We start from the raw sequence: 17,903 nt of genomic DNA, 5'->3' as shown, positions 1-17,903 counted from the left end.
TATAGCAAAAAGTACAAAATATTGTGTTTTTTTTTCAAAATTGTCGCTCTTTTTTTTTGTTTATAGCACAAAAAATAAAAACCGCAGAGGTGATCAAATACCTCCAAAAGAAAGCTCTATTTGTGGGGAAAAAAAGGATGGGGTGCAACGTCACACTACTGTGCAATTGTCATCTAAATTGACGCAGTGCCGAATCACAAACAATGGCCTGGTCATTAGGGGGGCAAATCTTCCGGGGCTGAAGTGGTTAAAAAAGGCCAGAAAAAATAAAGAAGATTTGTCTGCTATGGACTTCAATGGGCGAAATGTTCGGGATTTGTGTAATCTTTGCAGGGCTCACTGAGCCTCCTGTGAACGAAGTTTGCCTGACTCGCTCATCCTGATTCCTGACATCTAACCAACTCATGCAGAGCCCAAACTTTCTGCTAAACTGCAAGGAGATCAAAGATGTACATAAGAAGAATGAAATGGTTACAATTTGTAAGCCAGAAAGATCAATACGAGAAGAAAGCAGCTTTATGATCTAATCTTGAGCCCAGTAAAGATAACAGCCTGGAACCAGACCGCCAACGCAAGCAATCTGCCCTCGCTTTTATAACACAACAATGATGGGATTCCTCTTTATTGGACTCGGCCCGGATCTCATCTATTTCTTCCCTTTGGAACTGCAGACTACAATAAGTTTACAATTTTCAGTGCAGTTGTTAACGGAGTACCGTCTTTACTATATTTTTGTGTAGAAACTTGTAAAAGAAGAGTATGGCCAAAGCTTTTTTTGGCCCATATTTGTGGACCACCGAAGTGCACTTGCTTTTCTCCTGTGAACTATGTGAGCCACGACGCAGAGCAACTCCAGGATATGGAAGGATCCTGACAATATTGATGCAATGGCATCTCCATCTCAGCCAATAAGAGGAAGCCTTGTATTGATTGATAAAAATACAGTAAAACCTTGGATTGCAAGCATAATTCGTTCCAGAAACATGCTTGAAATCCAAAGCACTTGTATATCAAAGTGAATTTCTCCATAAGAAAGAATGGAAACTCAGATGATTTGTTCCACAACCATTTATTTATAGGTATTTCAGTTTATAGTCCATATAAAAAGATTATAGCAATGTGACCAGGTTGTGCAACCATAAAATGTCCATCCACAAGGGGATTAGAAGCAAAATTCAGCAGGAGCTCCAGAGTATAAAAGAGAAGAGAGGCGCCAATTCCTCCCTCCCCTCTCTGTACCGATTGGTACAGTGTGAGAGGAGAGAGGGAGAGATTGTTCGCAGCGCTGTGGGCACTACAGATCCAGCCCACAGCACTGCTCAGTGCCCATACTCTGCCAGTTCTCTGCCATACTCTGCAATACTCTGCAAAAATATGCAATACTCTGCCAATACTCTGCCAATACTCTGCCAATACTCACCAATACTCTGCAATAAATTTTAACAGAAACAAAGCATTTAAAAATTATTTTTTTTTAACCGAATTTTCAGTCTTTTTTGATTTATAGCGCAAAAAATAAAAAACCCAGCAGTGATTAAATACCACCCAAAGAAAGCTCTATTGGTGTGAAAAAAAGGGGTACAGTGTTGCCTGACTGAGTAATTGTCATTCAAAGTGTGAGAGCACCAAAAGCTGAAAATTGGTCTGGTTAGGAAGGGGGTTTTAGTGCCCAGTGGTCAAGTGGTTAAAATGGGCACATCTAAGTATGCAGGCATCTGGGGTAAAGCTGTCCACATAGACCATCCTCCGCACCGCCGGCTCTCACCGCTGTGTGCAGTCGTGACCAGGAAGACTGTGATCTGAAGGCGAGGCTTGAATCGCTGGTGGAGCGCAACGTGGAAAGGATGAAGTCGATGGCGGTGTGGAGGATGGTCTGTGCGGACAGCTTTACCCCGGATGCCTGCATACTTAGATGTGCCTCTTTTAATCATCAACCATGTGAGTTGCTGAATGTTATACCTTCATTAAATGTAACCATATTGCTACACTTAGAGGCGCCTCTCTTCTCTCTTATACTCAGTTGTGACATAAGACTACTTGTATATCAAGATATCGCTTGTATATTAAGTCAAAATGTATTAAAAAATTTTGCTTGTCTTGCAAAACGCTCTCAAACCAAGTTACTCTCTAACCGAGGTTTTACTGTACAAGGATTTCTCTGAATGGCTGAGAAGCGCTTTTGTTTTGGCAGAAGATGAGAAGTCGCCCATGATGGCAGAACACCGCGCTGTATACTGTATGTAGCTGATACTATTTATATTTATAATACAGTGCTGACAGTGTAGAATAACTTAGTTACTGAAATAGTTTGTTTTGACCAGATGGAGTATTGAGTCACAATTCTATTTTTGAAATTCTATCGCCCAAGATTCACACGTTGTTTCTGAATGGATTTGATTCGGAAATTGTGTGACTCCTGGGTGAAAGTTGTGTGAATCTAAGGCCCCTTTCACACGGGCTTTCCGATCAGGTCCACCTGTCTGTTCATAGCGGTGAGTGGAGTGTCCGATGTCAGCGGTGACGTGTCCACTGACACCCGCCTATATCCGATCTGATCCTCTCCGCCAAAACCAAACAGATGGCGGTCCTATTTTCTATCCGTCTGGCAGATCGGATTGGATGGGATCAGATAAAAAGGGACAGGTGGTCCATTTTTATCCGATCTCCCCATAGAGGAGAGCGGGACTCTGTCCATCTCAGCTCTGCACAGTGAGTGGAGATGGAGCTGTCATCCACCTGCTCAGCGAGCAAGCTGACCCCGCAGAACCGAGGCGTCTATGTGAAAAGGGACTTATGTGAATAGATTTGAAAAATGTTATTTAACCACTTGGCAAAGTGTAAAAGGAAAATACTGCGCTGTGAACCTGCAACCTAGCAGCCAGCACAGCTGTAGACAAAAAGCTGAATATGGAAAAAGTGAAATGTGTGCAGTGCTAAGGTTGCAAAGAGACCAAAAAGCATAAATGTACAAAAAAAAAATGAATAAAATATACGTGAAAAGTGATTAAACATACATAATGAAATGTGAGTCCAACCATAAAACAATTCTTAGCAATGTGCTAGTGTAGTGACTGCACCACAAACAAAGTCCAAAATAAACACAAAAATTAAAAAGCAAAATGAAGTCCAAATTAATGTGCAATCCAGTATGCATATGAAAAATTCCAAGCCACCAGTGAAGACCTTGGAATGAAGGAATGGATAGAGGCACCATCTGGGATGATGACGACTGTGGAGTCGAAACGCGGCGGGTGGACCTCCCGCTAACATCGCTCTATGCTTTTTACATGCTTTACTATGTTCTTCCAAATGTGAGTGTTGAATTTATACTATTACAATTAAACCTTCCTTTTTAAACGGTATTATGCTATGTCGGCCCCCCTTTTTAATTGCATGATACTATCCTTGTGGTACCAAGTTTCCATCCTTCCCATGGCGTTTGGAACCTTCAGTTATCATCCAGTGACGGTCCAGTGCTGATCAATTGGTGGGGTTCCAGGACCTGCTGTCCCTATTAGGTGGTTTGAACCTAACAAGCCTTGTTGACTTGGGTGGTATATTCCCCGCCAAGTCAATATGATCTGGTAAGCCTCCCCCTTACTCACGGTGGTGGTGCCTCTGTCCATTCCTTCATTCCAAGGTTTTCACTGGTGGCTTGGAATTTTTCATATGCATACTGGATTGCACATTCATTTGGACTTTATTTTGCTTTTTAATTTTTGTGTTTATTTTGGACTTTGTGGTGCAGTCACTACACTAGCACATTGCTAAGAATTGTTTTATGGTTGGACTCACATTTCATTATGTATGGGTTTTTGCCACTTTGTTGTATTTATGTTTAATCACTTTTCACGTATATTTTATAAATTTTTTGTACATTTATGCTTTTTGGTCTCTTTGCAACCTTAGCGCTGCACTCATTTCACTTTTAGTTATTTAACAACTTGCCGACCGCCGCACACAGATGTATGTTGGCAGAATGGCACAGGCAGGCAAATGGGCATACCTGTACATCCCTTTGAATTTGCCACCTATCGGGCACGTGCGAGTGCCGCGGGAGCGTGCCCATGGGTCTCGCGAACTCCATGTTCGCCGTCGGCCCACAATTGTGGTGAGGAGAGGCAGAATGGTAAGATGCCTCTGTAAACAAGGCATTTCCCTGTTCTGCCTAGCATCGTGTCATCGGGAGCAGTGATCTCTGTCATGTTGTAGTGAGCCCATCCCCCTACAGTTAGAACACCTCCCTAGGGAACACTAAACCCCTTGATCGCCCCCTAGTGTTTAACCCCTTCCCTGCCAGTGTCATTTATACAGTAATCAGTGGCTATTTGTAGCTCTAATAGCTGTATAAATGACAATGGTCCCAAAATAATGTAAAAAGTGTCCGATGTGTCCGCCACAATGTCGCAGTCCTGATAAAAATCGCAGATCGCCGTCATTACTAGTAAAAAAAAATATAATATTAATAAAAATGCCATAAATCTATCCCCTACTGTATTTTGTAGACGCTATAACTTTTGCACAAACCAATCCATATACACTTATTGCAATTTTTACGTATCGGCCTAAACTGTGGAAAAAATGTGTTTTTTTTATATATTTTTTGGGGATATTTATTATAGCAAAAAGTCAAAAATAATGCTTTTTTTTCAAAATTGACGGCCTTTTTTGTGTATACTGCAAAAAATAAAAACCTCCAGAATTGATCAAATACCACGAAAAGAAAGCTTTATTTGTGGGGAAAAAAAGGACGTCAATTTTGTTTGGGTGTAACATCGCACGACCGCGCAATTGTCAGCTAAAGCTACGCAGTGCAGAATCGCAAAAAATGCTCTGGTCCCAGGCAGGACTTTATTGTGGATGGATCTGGAACAATAAAATTCCATTGAATCCCGGGAAGTTGCATGCAGCTGCTTTTTCTGTTTGTGGCATAAACACAAACCTGCACCAGTTTACATCTGCACATTGTGCATTGTTGTGCGCTGGCTAGGTACACCGCCGTGCATCACACTTTTGGCCTCATGCACACTGGATGTTTGCCCAGCTCTTCTACACGCCTTTCTCCTGGCAGAAGAAAAGCAGCATCAAAAACGTTTCTAAAGACGCGCTTTTGCAAATGCGTTAAGGCACATTTAAGCTCGTCAAGCCCAAGTGTTAATTTCATTGGCTACAATATAAATTTATTCTGGGCATTGAAATAAATGAATGCTCAAGTGCTTGCACATTTGGATGCGTTTACAAGCGTCAGGCATTTTTCTGCCATAAGGTTGCTGCTCCTGAATACTCTGGCAGTGGCTAAACACCTATGTGTGCATGAACACATAGGCTAACACTAAAGCAGGGGTCTCAAACTGGTGGCTCTCCAGATGTTGTGAAACTACAAGTCCCATGAGGCATTGCAAGGCTGACAGTTACAAGCATGACTCCCACAGGAAGAGGCATGATGGGACTTGTAGTTTCGCAACAGCTGGAGGGCCGCCAGTTTAAGACCCCTGCACTAAAGGGTGTTTAGAGGAAACTAAGGCGGACCATATGCTATGCAATCTGATTGTACAGCCGTGGCCAAAAGTTTTGAGAATGACACAAATATACATTTTCACAAATTATGCTCCCTCAGTTTTTATGGTGGCAATTTGCATATACTTCAGAATGTTATGAAGAGTGATCAGATGAATTGCAAAGTCTCTCTTTGCCATTAAATGAACTTAATCCCATAAACATTTCCACTGTATTTGTGGAAAAGGCTTCAGGCCCCCCAGAAACTCCAGCAAGCGCCAGGACCATCTCCTACAGTTGATTCAGCTGCGGGATCGGGGCACCACCAATGCAGAGCTTGCTCAGGAATGGCAGCAGGCAGGTGTGATTACATCTGCACACACAGTGAGGAGAAGACTTTTGGAGGATGGCCTGGTGTCAAGGAGAGGAGCAGAAAAGAAGCCACTTCTCTCCAGGAAAAACATCAGGAACAGACTGATATTCTGCAAAAGTTATAGGGATTGGACTTCTAAGGACTCGGGTAAAGTAATTTTCTCTAACGAATCCCCTTTCCAATTGTTTGGGGCAAAAAACCTTGTCCGGAGAAGAAAAGTTGAGCCCTGTGTCATGCCAACAGTAAAGCCTCCTGAGACCATTCATGTATGGGGTTGCTTCTCAGCCAACGGAGTGGGCTCACTCACAATTTTGCCTAAGAACACAGCCATGAATAAAGAATGGTACAAAAACATCCTCCGAGAGCAACTTCTCCCAACCATCCAAGAACAGTTTGGTGAGGAACAATGCCTTTTCCGGCATGATGGGGCACCTTGCCATAAGGCAAAAGTGATGACTATGTGGCTGGGGGAACAAAACATGGAAATTTTGGGTCCATGGCCAGGAAACTCCCCAGACCTTTATCATTGAGAACTTGTGGTCAACCCTCAAGAGGCGGTGAACAAAAAAAACCCCACAAATTCTGACAAACTCCAAGCATTGATCACGCTAGAATGGGCTACCATCAGTGAGGATGTGGCCCAGAAGTTGATTGACAGCATACCAGGGCAAATTGCAGAGGTGTGGAAAAAGAAGGGTCAACACTGTAAATATTGACTAAACTTAATGTAATTGTCAATAAAAGTCTTTGACACTTATGAAATGCTTGTAATTATACCATAGTAACATCTGATAAAAAGATCTAAAAACCCGGAAGCAGCAGACTTTGTGAAAAATTAATATTTGTATGGGTTCTCAAGACTTTTGGCCTGGGCTGTACATTTTCCATCTCCGGTACCGTTCACTATCAATCGCAAGTGGCTGCCTAATTGGATACAAAGTGAATGGATGATTTAGGTTTGTCTCTATAATACAGTCCTGATAAATAGGAAGATTGTATGGAGATTACCGTATTTATCGGCGTGTAACACAAACATTTTTCCCCTTAAAATCAGGGGAAAATCTTGGGTGCGTGTTATACGCCGATCCCCCGCCGATTGTGAGCTGGCGGCTTTCAGCCTTTCTTGGCCACTCTCGGCGACTTTCGGCCGCTCTCAGCCGCTCTCGGCGACTTTAGGCCCTCTGGGTGGCTCTTGCAGTCCCGCATGAGCCGCCGAAAGCCACCAAGAGCATCCGAAAGCCGCCAAGAACGGCTGAGAGCAGCAGAAAGGCGCCGAGAGTGGCCGAAAGCCGCCCAGAACAGCGGCACCATTTTTAAACGGGACTGACAAGTAATTGACACAGGGGCAAGGCTGCAGATGGACACTGACAAGGCTACACTGACACTGACAAGGCTGCAGATGGACACTGACAAGGCTACACTGACACTGACAAGGCTGCAGATGGACACTGATGAGGCTGCATTGATGGGCATTTAAATGTAAGTTTTTTCCTTTAACTTCCCTCCTAAAAGTTTTTTTCCTTAAAATTCCCTCCTAAACTTGGGGTGCGTGTTATACGCCGGCGCGTGTTAAACGCCGATAAATACGGTATATATAATATGTCCAGCTTTACTCCCATGTAACGGGTTTACCCGCATTCAACATTTATTTGTACAATAAAAATTTTGATACACATAGTAAAAAAAAAATAATCAATTGATGGGACCTTTGCGGCAGCCACTCCCAGTGATCACATGATCGGGCAGTTTCACAGAGTGCAAAGACCCAGTTGAAAGGAGGCCGGGCTGGATGGGAAGGTGTTAAAGATATTCAAAACCAAGAAAATGTCGGAGCTACAGACCTTTTACATTACAGTGACATTTCCCTGTAAGAACAAGGGATATGGCTGTTTATACATTTTGCAACCCTTCCTGGAGCCCCTCGGCTGTAATTGCCCCAAATCGTTGGTACCCAGCCCTCCGCCGGTAAACAGCCGAGCTCCCTGCACAGCGCTCATCGCCCCTTGGCTTACACAGCTGCAGATTAGAACTTGAAATTCAAAGACTGTTTTTCCGAGCACGGCATAGAAATTGCATATACATTTTCTAAAATGGCTTGATTAATGCGAGAAGGCATTTTGCTGGATGTGATAGATGCTAATAAACATAAGCAGCTGTTTGTTCTTACAGGGAAATGTCACTGTAATGTCAGGAGCTTAAAGGAAACCAGAGGCGGCAGGGGGGGAAATGGAGGGGATCAATGGGAACGCAGGCGCCTAATTAAGAGCTTGGTAGTGAAGACAATTGAAAATGGAAAAGCAAAGGTAGTTACATAACAACTATGATGCATACATTACGGGAAATTAGAACGCCAGGGGCTTTGCTAGCAGTGTCACCCGCAAATCATTCTGAGACTCTTCATAAGAAAATGCATAAAAAATAGTTTTAACCCTTCCCAACTCTATCTGAAGCGTAAAGTGCTTGTAATCCTCTGAAATTAAAAATGAACAAAGCACTTCCCTTTATAGTGCGTACGTGCCTCAATCCAAAGCACTTAAAGTCAGTGGCGGCTGCCGGGTTCCCCTTTTGGAGGGGCGGCAAACAAACCCCCCCCCCCCGGTGGCACAGCACTGGCAGCACCCCCGCGGGCGGTCTGGCACTTATCCGCTCGTGTGGTGGGGCTGTGGTGTCCCCTCCTCCCCCCCTGGAGTGCGGGCAGCGGCAGCTCCTCAAGCTTGTGTCTTGTGTCACGCTTGTGTCTCCTCTTCCGCCACAGTGCTAGGCATCCAAGAGGATCGCCTGATGCCTTGGCCAATCGGGAAACAGGTTTCATGACCTGCCTCCTGATTGGCAGGGAGGAACTTTAGTGTGAAAAATAGTGAAAATTCATTCACTATCGTCACACAACAGGGTGGGATCGGAGCGCAATGCTCTGCGCTCCGAGGCCACCCTTTTTTTTGAAGCCTATTAGAGCCTCTGGCTCTAATCAGGTGCTTCAAAAAAAACCACCCCCCCCTCATTGGAATCCATGTTCTGGTACTCTGGTATTTAAATCAGGGGGCTGGACACCTGGATAGGGGAGGCGGCGTCCGTGTGCCCTCTATAGACCGGCCGCCACTGCTTAAAGTGTTACTAAAGTCATTTATTTTTTTATTAAAATAAACATTTTATACTTGTCTGCTCTGTGCAGTGGTATTGCCATTGGCTCCTGCTGCTTCTCGAATGCTGTGTGAAGAGGAAGTAAGGGAAGAAAAGATGCAGCCGTGCACAGCGCTGATCTCTTCTCCCCTCTTTTCCTCTACACACAGAGGAAGGGGGGCACAGGAAAATTGAAAACATTTTTTACCTTAATGCAAACAATGCATTAAAGCGGGGTTCCACCCAAATTTTGAACATTATCTCTATGCATTCTCTTCCTTGCCTAGATGCTGACATGCTGTGTAAAAAAATTTAAATCGCCGTAATTACCTTTTTTTTTTTTTTAATCTTCTTAGCACTTCCTGGTTTTCCTCCCATGGGAGTAGGTGTGTTTCTAGCCTCTCCCAGACCTTCCACAGTCCCCTGGGAGCTAGTCTCAGGCTTCCCAGCATGCATTGTGCAACAGTATCATCACAACATCTCGGTGAATGCTGGGAGCACAGCATTCACCGCATCCAGGAAATACATGCTTGTGGGCTTCGAATGCCCACAATGAAGATGGAAACTGCCTTCAGTGAATTTTATAAGTTATTCTTTACAATGAAATCGGACACAGGCGGACTTATTACACAGAACATGTGAGTAGATAATCATGAGAAGAAAAGTTTGTGAAAGAACTCCAAAAAAAAAAAACGATAGATAGGTGGACCCCCGCTTTAAGGTAAAAAACGTTTTTAGGTTTAGTAACACTTTTAATATGATTTTTGGCCTTTCTTCTCTCCACCCTCTGCTATCTCCACTTCTGATCATTTATTCGTACCCCAGACAATCCCAGAGAATGGCCCTGTCCCCGACTCCAGCACACAGCGTGTGATTGACAGCCTCAGCTGTGCATGTTTCCCTATGATACTATGTAGAGGGGGGTCCATTCCTTCCACTCAGGTCTCAGCTTACACTCAGCTCTGTGCAGTGTGTGACATCAGGTCCCCACCACCTGCCTCCTGAAGGCTGCAGATAAACAGGTAGAACTCATGTAGGAGGCTTTGTTTTAATCTCTATCACCTGAGGCCAGTTACTTCACTTGGTATATGTGTAGCACCCTCTACCTTAAGTAGGTAGGTGCTAGAGTAGTGTTTTTGTGTTTACTGCCAGTGCGGGTAAATTTAGGCAGGCCTAGCTGTTTTTGATCTGGGGGCAGGGGTTTAGGGTAGCAGCAGGTGACTGACATGTGCTTCAGCTTTCTGGCGCCTTCTTTGTTTCCAGTGAGAAGGTTCTGCAAAAGAGGCAGGGCAGAGAGTGAGAGTAACATGGAGCCCTGACCAATCCCCAACTAGGATTGGCAGGGGGCAGGCCTTCTATATATGCTCTGGTCAGCCTGCTGGGAGGTTGTTGTCGGGTGGAAGAATTGAGATGATGGAGTGTTAGACTGTTCTGGCCTTTGAGGAAGCCCCTTCTGGGGGGGTGAACTCTGGCCTGGAGCCGGGAGGGAGCCTCTCTCTACACGGTCATTGAGAGGTGTCCTGAAACAGGAGCAGGAGGAGGACAGTTGGGAGCACTGCCAGGCAAGTCATTCAGGAGGGATCCATGCCGGGGTCGGTGAGTGAGAAGCTCTGGGAGAGACATGCCAGGATTGGATGTGGAGACTGTGGTGCTGAAGTCAAGTCGCTGCAGCCAGGAGGGTTGGCAGGATTTGCAATGGACTTTCTGGGAGCAGTAGACCACCAAGTATCAGTTAGCACAATTATCCTTTTTATCTACAATGGTTGCTATAACTAAGGGGACTGCAGACCCCCACCCGCAAAAGGCTACTAGGAAAATGTTAGGACTTATTCAGAGTGAGGCCTAGCCATGTGCCAGCAGTGACCGTAAATCTAGAATTGGACAGGGGAGGAAAGCAAGCTAATCTCAAGTAGTGTGCTGGAGGAGATGTGAAGCAGAAGGGACTGTCAATTCAGATTTCAACCAACTTTATTTCAGTTAGACAAGATTTATCCTTTGGGGATCCCATGTCCCTTTTTCCCATCCAAGTTTAATCCCCTAATAAAAACAACAGAAACAAGCAAGAGACTTCATTGCCCGGAAACAAATGTCTGGAATGGATGTCTGACCAAGCAGGGTGATTTGTGGATGCTGAAACACGCAGCGACCCAACGGGGACACCGCTACATTTGGAGAGTTTTACAACCACTTTAAAGTGACACTATAGGGTTGATTTACTAAAGACAAATAAACTGTGCACTTTGCAGTTGCTCCAGAGCTTCGTAAATGAGGTAAAGATTCACTTTGCAAAGAATACCCAATCACATGCAAGGATAATTTAAATAACTGCATTTTTGCTTGCGCACGATTGGATGATGGAAGTCAGCAGAGCCTCACCTCATTTACTAAGCTCTGGAGCAACTGTTCTTGCCGAGTGCAACAGTCTATGTGCCTTGAGGAAATCGGCCCCGAGTGATATCCTTATTCTCCAAAAATAATCCAAACTCGTCCACTACCTAATATTCTGTAATCTATTTTTCATGGAATTGTTTCTTATTGTGTTTTTCTTCCTCCTTGTGATGTCTTTTTTATTGGCTCCTAAGCCTCTTCTTGTCCCCCTCACTTCAGTTTGTTTATAGCGAGCAGCGCACATTTGTTGAGGATTGTGCACTACTCTATGCACACTACACATTCCATAGTCCATCTCAGGAGCCAACAAGAGAGGGTGGCTATGTTCCATACATGGAGCATGAAGAATGAATGTAGCCACCCTTTAACAGGAAGTCAGATTCCAGCAGCAAAAAAAAAAAAAAAAAGAGCCAGAGCTATGTCATCTCCCCACGTCCTGATTTATCCCCTGAAGATCTGCACCACCGCGCAAAGCACATAGTTGCAGCTCATCCCCATTCAGTTGAATGGGCTGCGTTTAGCAGGTGGTACTGCCCGCCTAACGCAATTGGAGGGATAATTTTTGCAGTAGCCCCTGCATGTGTGCACCCCTTTTGTCTGCCTTTGCAACTTGTGATATTGAAGTCAATAATGTTTAAAAAAAAAATGTTAACTTACAACCTGCTCTGTGCATTAGTTGTGCACAGAGCAGCCCCAATCCTCCTCTTCTCTGGTCCTCCCCTGGCCTTCCTGGCTCCTCCCCCTTGCTGAGTGCCCCCAAAGCAAGCTAACTGCTATGGGGACACTCATATGCTCGATCTTAAGCCTGGATCTGTGTATCCATAGACACACACACAGTGGCTTGGCCCCCCCCGCCCACTCCCTCCTCCCTGGCTGTGATTGACAGCAGTAGGAGACAATGGCTCTTGCTGCTGTGTCTGAACCAATGAGGAGGGAGAGAGATGAGAGAGCCACTGCTCTTGTGTACGTTGCTAGCTTGAGATTGGGTTTAGGTAAGTATGGGGGGGGCTGTATAGAGAAGGTTTTTTTTTACCTTATTGCAGAGAATGCATTAGGGTAAAAAAACAAAAAAAAACCTTGTGCCTTTTTAACCGCATGAGAACCACCCCATAGGCATATACTGTGGCAGGGCGGCCCTTAACCACTTTAATACCGGGCACTTTCACCTCCTTCCTGCCCAGACCAATTTTCAGCTCCCAGCGCTGTAACATTTTGAATGACAATTGCGCGGTCATGCTACACTGTATCCAAATGAAATTATGATAATTTTTTTCACACAAATAGAGTTTTCTTTTGGTGGTATTTGATCACCTCTGCTGTTTTTATTTTTTGCACTAAAAACAAAAAAAGAGCAACAATTTTGAAAAAAACACAATATGTTTTATTTTTTGCTATAATAAATATCCCAAATTTAAAAAAAAAACAATTTTTTTTCCTCAGTTTAGGCTGATATGTATTTTTCTACATATTTTTGGTAAACAAAAATTGCAATAAGCGTATATTGATTGTTTTGCGCAAAAGTTATAGCGCCTACAAAATAGGTTATTGATTTATGGCATTTTTATTATTTTTTTTTTTTTTTTACTAGTAATAGCGGTGATCTGCGATTTTTATCAGGACTGTGACATTGCAGCGGACAGATCAGACACTTTTGACACTATTTTGGGACCATTGACATTTATACAGCGATTAGTGGCCATTGATTACTGTATAAATGTCACTGGCAGGGAAGGAGTTAACACTAGGGGGCGATCAAGGGGTTAAATGTGTTACCTAGGGAGTGATTCTAACTGTGGGGGGAGGGGACTGACTGGGGGAGGAGACCGATCGGTGTTCCTATACACTAGGAACACACGATCTGTCTTCTCTCCCCTGACAGGACGTGGATCTGTGTGTTTACACACACAGATCTACGTTCCTGCTCTGTTACCCGGCAATCGCGGGTGCACGCGTTGGGCAAGCGCATCGGCTCCTCGGTGATGCCGCGGGTGTGCGTGCCTCCGGTAGCTCGTGCGTGCCCCCTATGCCGGCTGGAGGCCGAGGACGTCATATGACGCCCGCCCAGGATGGTAGATCCCATCTGCGGACGTCATATTACTATAGTCCGGTATTGAAGTGGTTAAGCACAAAATCATGAATTTTTTTCAAGGGCTCTGGGGCGCACGCGCGCCACCAGAACCCCCCACCCGCTGTGATTGAACTAAGAGGGAGCCAATCAGCGGCCACTGGTCACCCACGATCATTCACAGGAGAGGCAGAACGGCTGTCTGCCTATGTAAAGAAGGGAGACTGCCATTCTGTGCGGGGGGGAAATGGAGATCTTGTGTTTCTGCTAAGCAAAAACTCAAGATCTCTGTTTTCCTCCAGTCACAGCATTCCCCACACAGTAATCACTCCCTAGGAGCACACTTAACCTTTTAATCGCCCCTGATGTTAATCCCTTCCCTGCCAGTCATTTATACAGTGACAGAGCATATTTTTTTTTTAGCACGGACCACTGTATTGGTGTCACTGGCCCCAAAAAAGTGTCACTTAGTGTCAGATTTGTCTGCCACAATGTCGCAGTCCTGCTAAAAATAGCTGATCGCCGCCATTACTAGTAAAATCAATAAAAAGTCCATAAATCTAACCTGTAGTTTGTAGACGCTGTAACTTTTGCGCAAACCAATATACGCTTATTGGGATTTTTTTTACCAAAAATATGTAGCAGAATACATATTGGCCTAAATTGATGAATAAATTTGATTTGTTTTTTACATTTTTTTTTTATTGGATGTGTTTTATAGCAAAAAGTAAAAAAAAAATTTATTTTTTCAAAATTGACGGTCTTTTTTTGTTTATAGCGCAAAAAATGAAAACTGCAGAGGTGATCAAATACCACCAAAAGAAAGCTCTATTTGTGGGGAAAAAAAGGACATCAATTTTATTTGGCTACAGTGTTGCAACAACCGCGCAGTTGTCCGTTAAAGAAACGCAGTGCCGTATCGCAAAAAATGGCCTGGTCAGGAAGGGGGTAAAAACTTCCGGAGCTGAAGTGATTAAAACCCCTTTAAGGAGCGGCAATTAAAAAGGCAACTCAACCGCGTGTTTTTATCGCCCCCAACCTCAAGTGTAAACCTAGCTCTACTGTCACTTCCCATGTTTCCGAAGTTCTACTAAAAACATTGTTCCCACTTAACTATCATCAAGCACAACCTAAGCCACACAACTAATGAGGCTTAATTAAAAGACATCATTCCAAATGAGCCATCAAGTAAAGGGCACACTTCACTAATTGATAATTACAAACTATACTCTGATAAGAAGGCTGACACCAAGCTGATCTCTGTTACATGTTTATCTAAGAATTAATTGAACAAAATACACATTCCCTTTCAGTCTTAATGAATAGTGATTTAATTAATTAATAATTAAAGCTGGAAGAATATTATCTATTTTCACAGATCCCGGCCCCTTATCACGTGATCAGCTGTCAACCAATGACAGCTGATCACATGATATAAACAGAAGATCCGTAATCGTTTTTATTTTTTACCCTCATGCATGTGCTTAAAAAAAAAACTCCATTGAAATCAATGAGTCTGGTGCCCTGCATGTAGATTAGGGGCCGGGCGAATGGATAAAGGGGGGCGGCTCCCCTGAGCCCCTAATGGACATGCCGCCACTGGTTGCCACCCAGGCTGGACTTCAAACATACTGATGATGATGAAGAAAAAGGCTCCTCTGCACAAGTGGATAACCAGACAAGTAGCAAATAAATAGCTGTGCTCTGAGGAAGAGGGCATGTTCCCCTCGAAACGCGTCAGCTAGCAGTTATCCTTGTGTATTCCTCTGGGATCTTTGGAGGGCCCTGCTCATCCTTGACTGCATGCTGTTACTTGAAAACCTTTTATTCTGTGAGATCTTCCACAGCTGTTTGTGAGTAGTTCCTTTTTATTATTGGTTTTAATAAACTTGCATCCAAAGGATAATGCACATGGCTGGTGCACCCTTGTTTTCTTTTTTCTCGTGGTCTTCAAACATGTCTGCCTTTGTTCCTCTCCATTACATCGGTGATAAGTGGGATTAGTAGTTTACAGAACAGAGGTAAACTTGTTTGTACTTTCTGTTAGGCTCACATGATGTGACCAGGATGCAGCATTTCTGGACAGGATCGAAAGTTTGTTTTTTTTTTACTTGCAGAAAATGTTCTTAGACTGAAAATGAAGACTAATGCAGTCACCCACATCTAAGGACTGGTTGGCTGCAATATATTGCATAGTTTTTGAGTTTTGTTATCCTTGAGGCAGGTGTAGGTTGACCTCCCTACACAGGTGGCGCTGTTGCAACCACCATGCAGGTGGAAGAGTGGAAGACAAGGGCCATGTACATTCCTCTGGGCCTCCATACATGTCATTGGGTGGGCTGCTGTCCAATTGGACGCTGCTGCCCCGGATGACCCCTGCCGCCATTTTTAGTGAGGGCAGTGCTTATAAAAAGCACTGTCTCACTGCAGTTGGCACGCATTTTGCGTGTGTGTAAGACAGGAACAGGAACCTGCTGGACAGGGAGAGTGTGCCTTGCATGAGGGAGAGGTTCCAGAGGAGAAGGGCCAATATAGGGACTGCTCGCTAGTGTTGTGGGGAATCTTCCTGCTACTAGATGTTTTCTGCTCACTGCCTACCAGCCTTTTCCTGTGCCAGGTGCTGTTGATTTAAAGAGAGAAAACTAAAAATGTTGGATCAAAATTGGTCAAGGCTATGTAATGCATTTGCCTTTCCTGTAAATTATTTGGACTTGTTACTTTGTCATTCTGCTGCATTGTATCGATTGTTAACTTGTGTTGCATTGAGGTTCATTATGCAACTTGATGGCAAAGTGTAATTGTGCTCTTACCAGTGGTGGCCGCTCATAAGGGGCGCCGCCCCCTAATTCATGCGCCCGGACCCTAATCTCCATGCAGGGTAAGCACATGATTATAGCCTGAGGCTCTAATTGGATTCAAAAAGGCTGGGCTTGGGGCGCAGAGCACTGCGCCCCGAGCCCACTCACATGCTAATTTCTTCCTGCTGCTCCTCCTGGCCAATCAGGAAGCAGGTCCTGAGATCCAATTGGCCGGAAGTCCTAAGACCTGATTGGCTGGGAGTCCTAAGACCCGATCGGCCGGAAGGAGAAGTGACCACTGGGACTCAGGAGGAGATGCAGGGGGGAAGCCGCCAAAGCCGCGACCTGGATGGGGTAAGTGGATGGTTGAGCGATCGATCAAGCAACGGGGGCGGGGGTGGTGGTTGGGGTTTGTGAGGGGGCCAGGTTTGTTTGCGGTACCGCACCCAAAAAAAAAAATTTTGGCTCCTACCCTAGGCCAAAAGGGAGATTCAATCTTTTTGGTCTAAAGTTCTGTCCCATTGGCAATAGTGCTCATTGATAAACATGCCCCACTGGGCTTTAAATCATTGGGACATATATAAGTAACAGCTAGCCAATGTGCTCCTAACATCTGGGCTGTGTCTCAGATCCAGTTTACCAATGTGAATAATTGCCAGTGCCATTGTAAACAATGAAAATCCCAGAAAGTCTGATGCAGATTGGAAGTTTCTACTGACCTCCATAACATCCAGCAGCCACAGGAGACGCTCCTGGAACGAAAGAATAAAAACACACCGTGAAAACAACATAGTCATTCAGGGTGATTACCACCAAACATTAATGCCTTCTACTGAAAACTAATGGGCATGGAGTAAGCACTAATGGGCATGGAGTGAACCAATAAAATTCCCTTAACGCCACTTTTCAGAGAAATTTTTTTTTAGTTTTGGACAGAATGTGTTTGTATGTAGAGGAAGTTTTTCTTCCTGATCTTTCTGACACCTGTCTCATACCTCCTAAGGAAAACACAGCAAAAACACCCAAAAATGCAAAAACAAACTAATTTGCTAACTATCTTTGAGTTTACCATACCATACGGCACAGACCTTGTATATCCTGGCAAAAGGGTAGGTGGCTAAACAGTGGCACCATATCCATCCTGTAACATAAAAAAGCCAGCATGCTAAACAACAAATCTAGATGAAAGATGTCTACTGAAGTCCCATATCAGTAGGAGAACCACCAAGGTTTTGAACAGCATGGCCACCCTCTTTATCAAGATAACAAGCCTTTGTCACCTTGACAAAAAGGGCCGCCATGCTCTTCAATCCTTGGTGGTTCTCCTGCTGATATGGGACTTCAGTCTTTCATCTTAATTAATTGGTGTGCAATGCATTTTTGGACTGATACGGACCACCGTTTACCCTGCACCCACCGATACATCAGGCTATACAAGAGGTGTCCGCAGTATGGTTTGAGGAACTTATAGATGCTTAGCAAAAAACCCAGACAGAGGTTCTAAACTTTCATCACTCCATATGAAAAGGTGTTTTTATCGCTTTTTTTGTCCTCGTTGTTGGACTTTCTCCATGTCCTGGTCAGTCTGACACTCAAAAAAAACAGGAAGTGGGGAGGATTCCCTACTTTTTGGTTCTCTCTGCCACCCTTCAGGAAGTATGGTAAA

The 17,903-nt window shown here is 44.3% G+C and overlaps 1 protein-coding gene across 3 annotated transcripts in view; it reads right to left on the bottom strand.

Moving 5' to 3' along the window:
- Window positions 1-17,903, bottom strand: part of WHRN (whirlin) — a 295,443-nt gene that overhangs the window by 64,871 nt on the left and 212,669 nt on the right. For all 3 annotated transcript variants that reach the window (XM_073600268.1, XM_073600267.1, XM_073600269.1), the window contains one exon: window positions 16,957-16,989. In XM_073600268.1, coding sequence (XP_073456369.1) covers window positions 16,957-16,989 — 33 coding nt within the window. The remainder of the gene's footprint in view (window positions 1-16,956; window positions 16,990-17,903) is intronic.

The sequence above is a fragment of the Aquarana catesbeiana genome, linkage group LG09 (assembly GCF_042186555.1).
Source record: "Aquarana catesbeiana isolate 2022-GZ linkage group LG09, ASM4218655v1, whole genome shotgun sequence".
In the NCBI taxonomy this organism is placed as follows: domain Eukaryota; kingdom Metazoa; phylum Chordata; class Amphibia; order Anura; family Ranidae; genus Aquarana; species Aquarana catesbeiana.
This window is presented reverse-complemented; position numbering and strand designations above follow the sequence as displayed.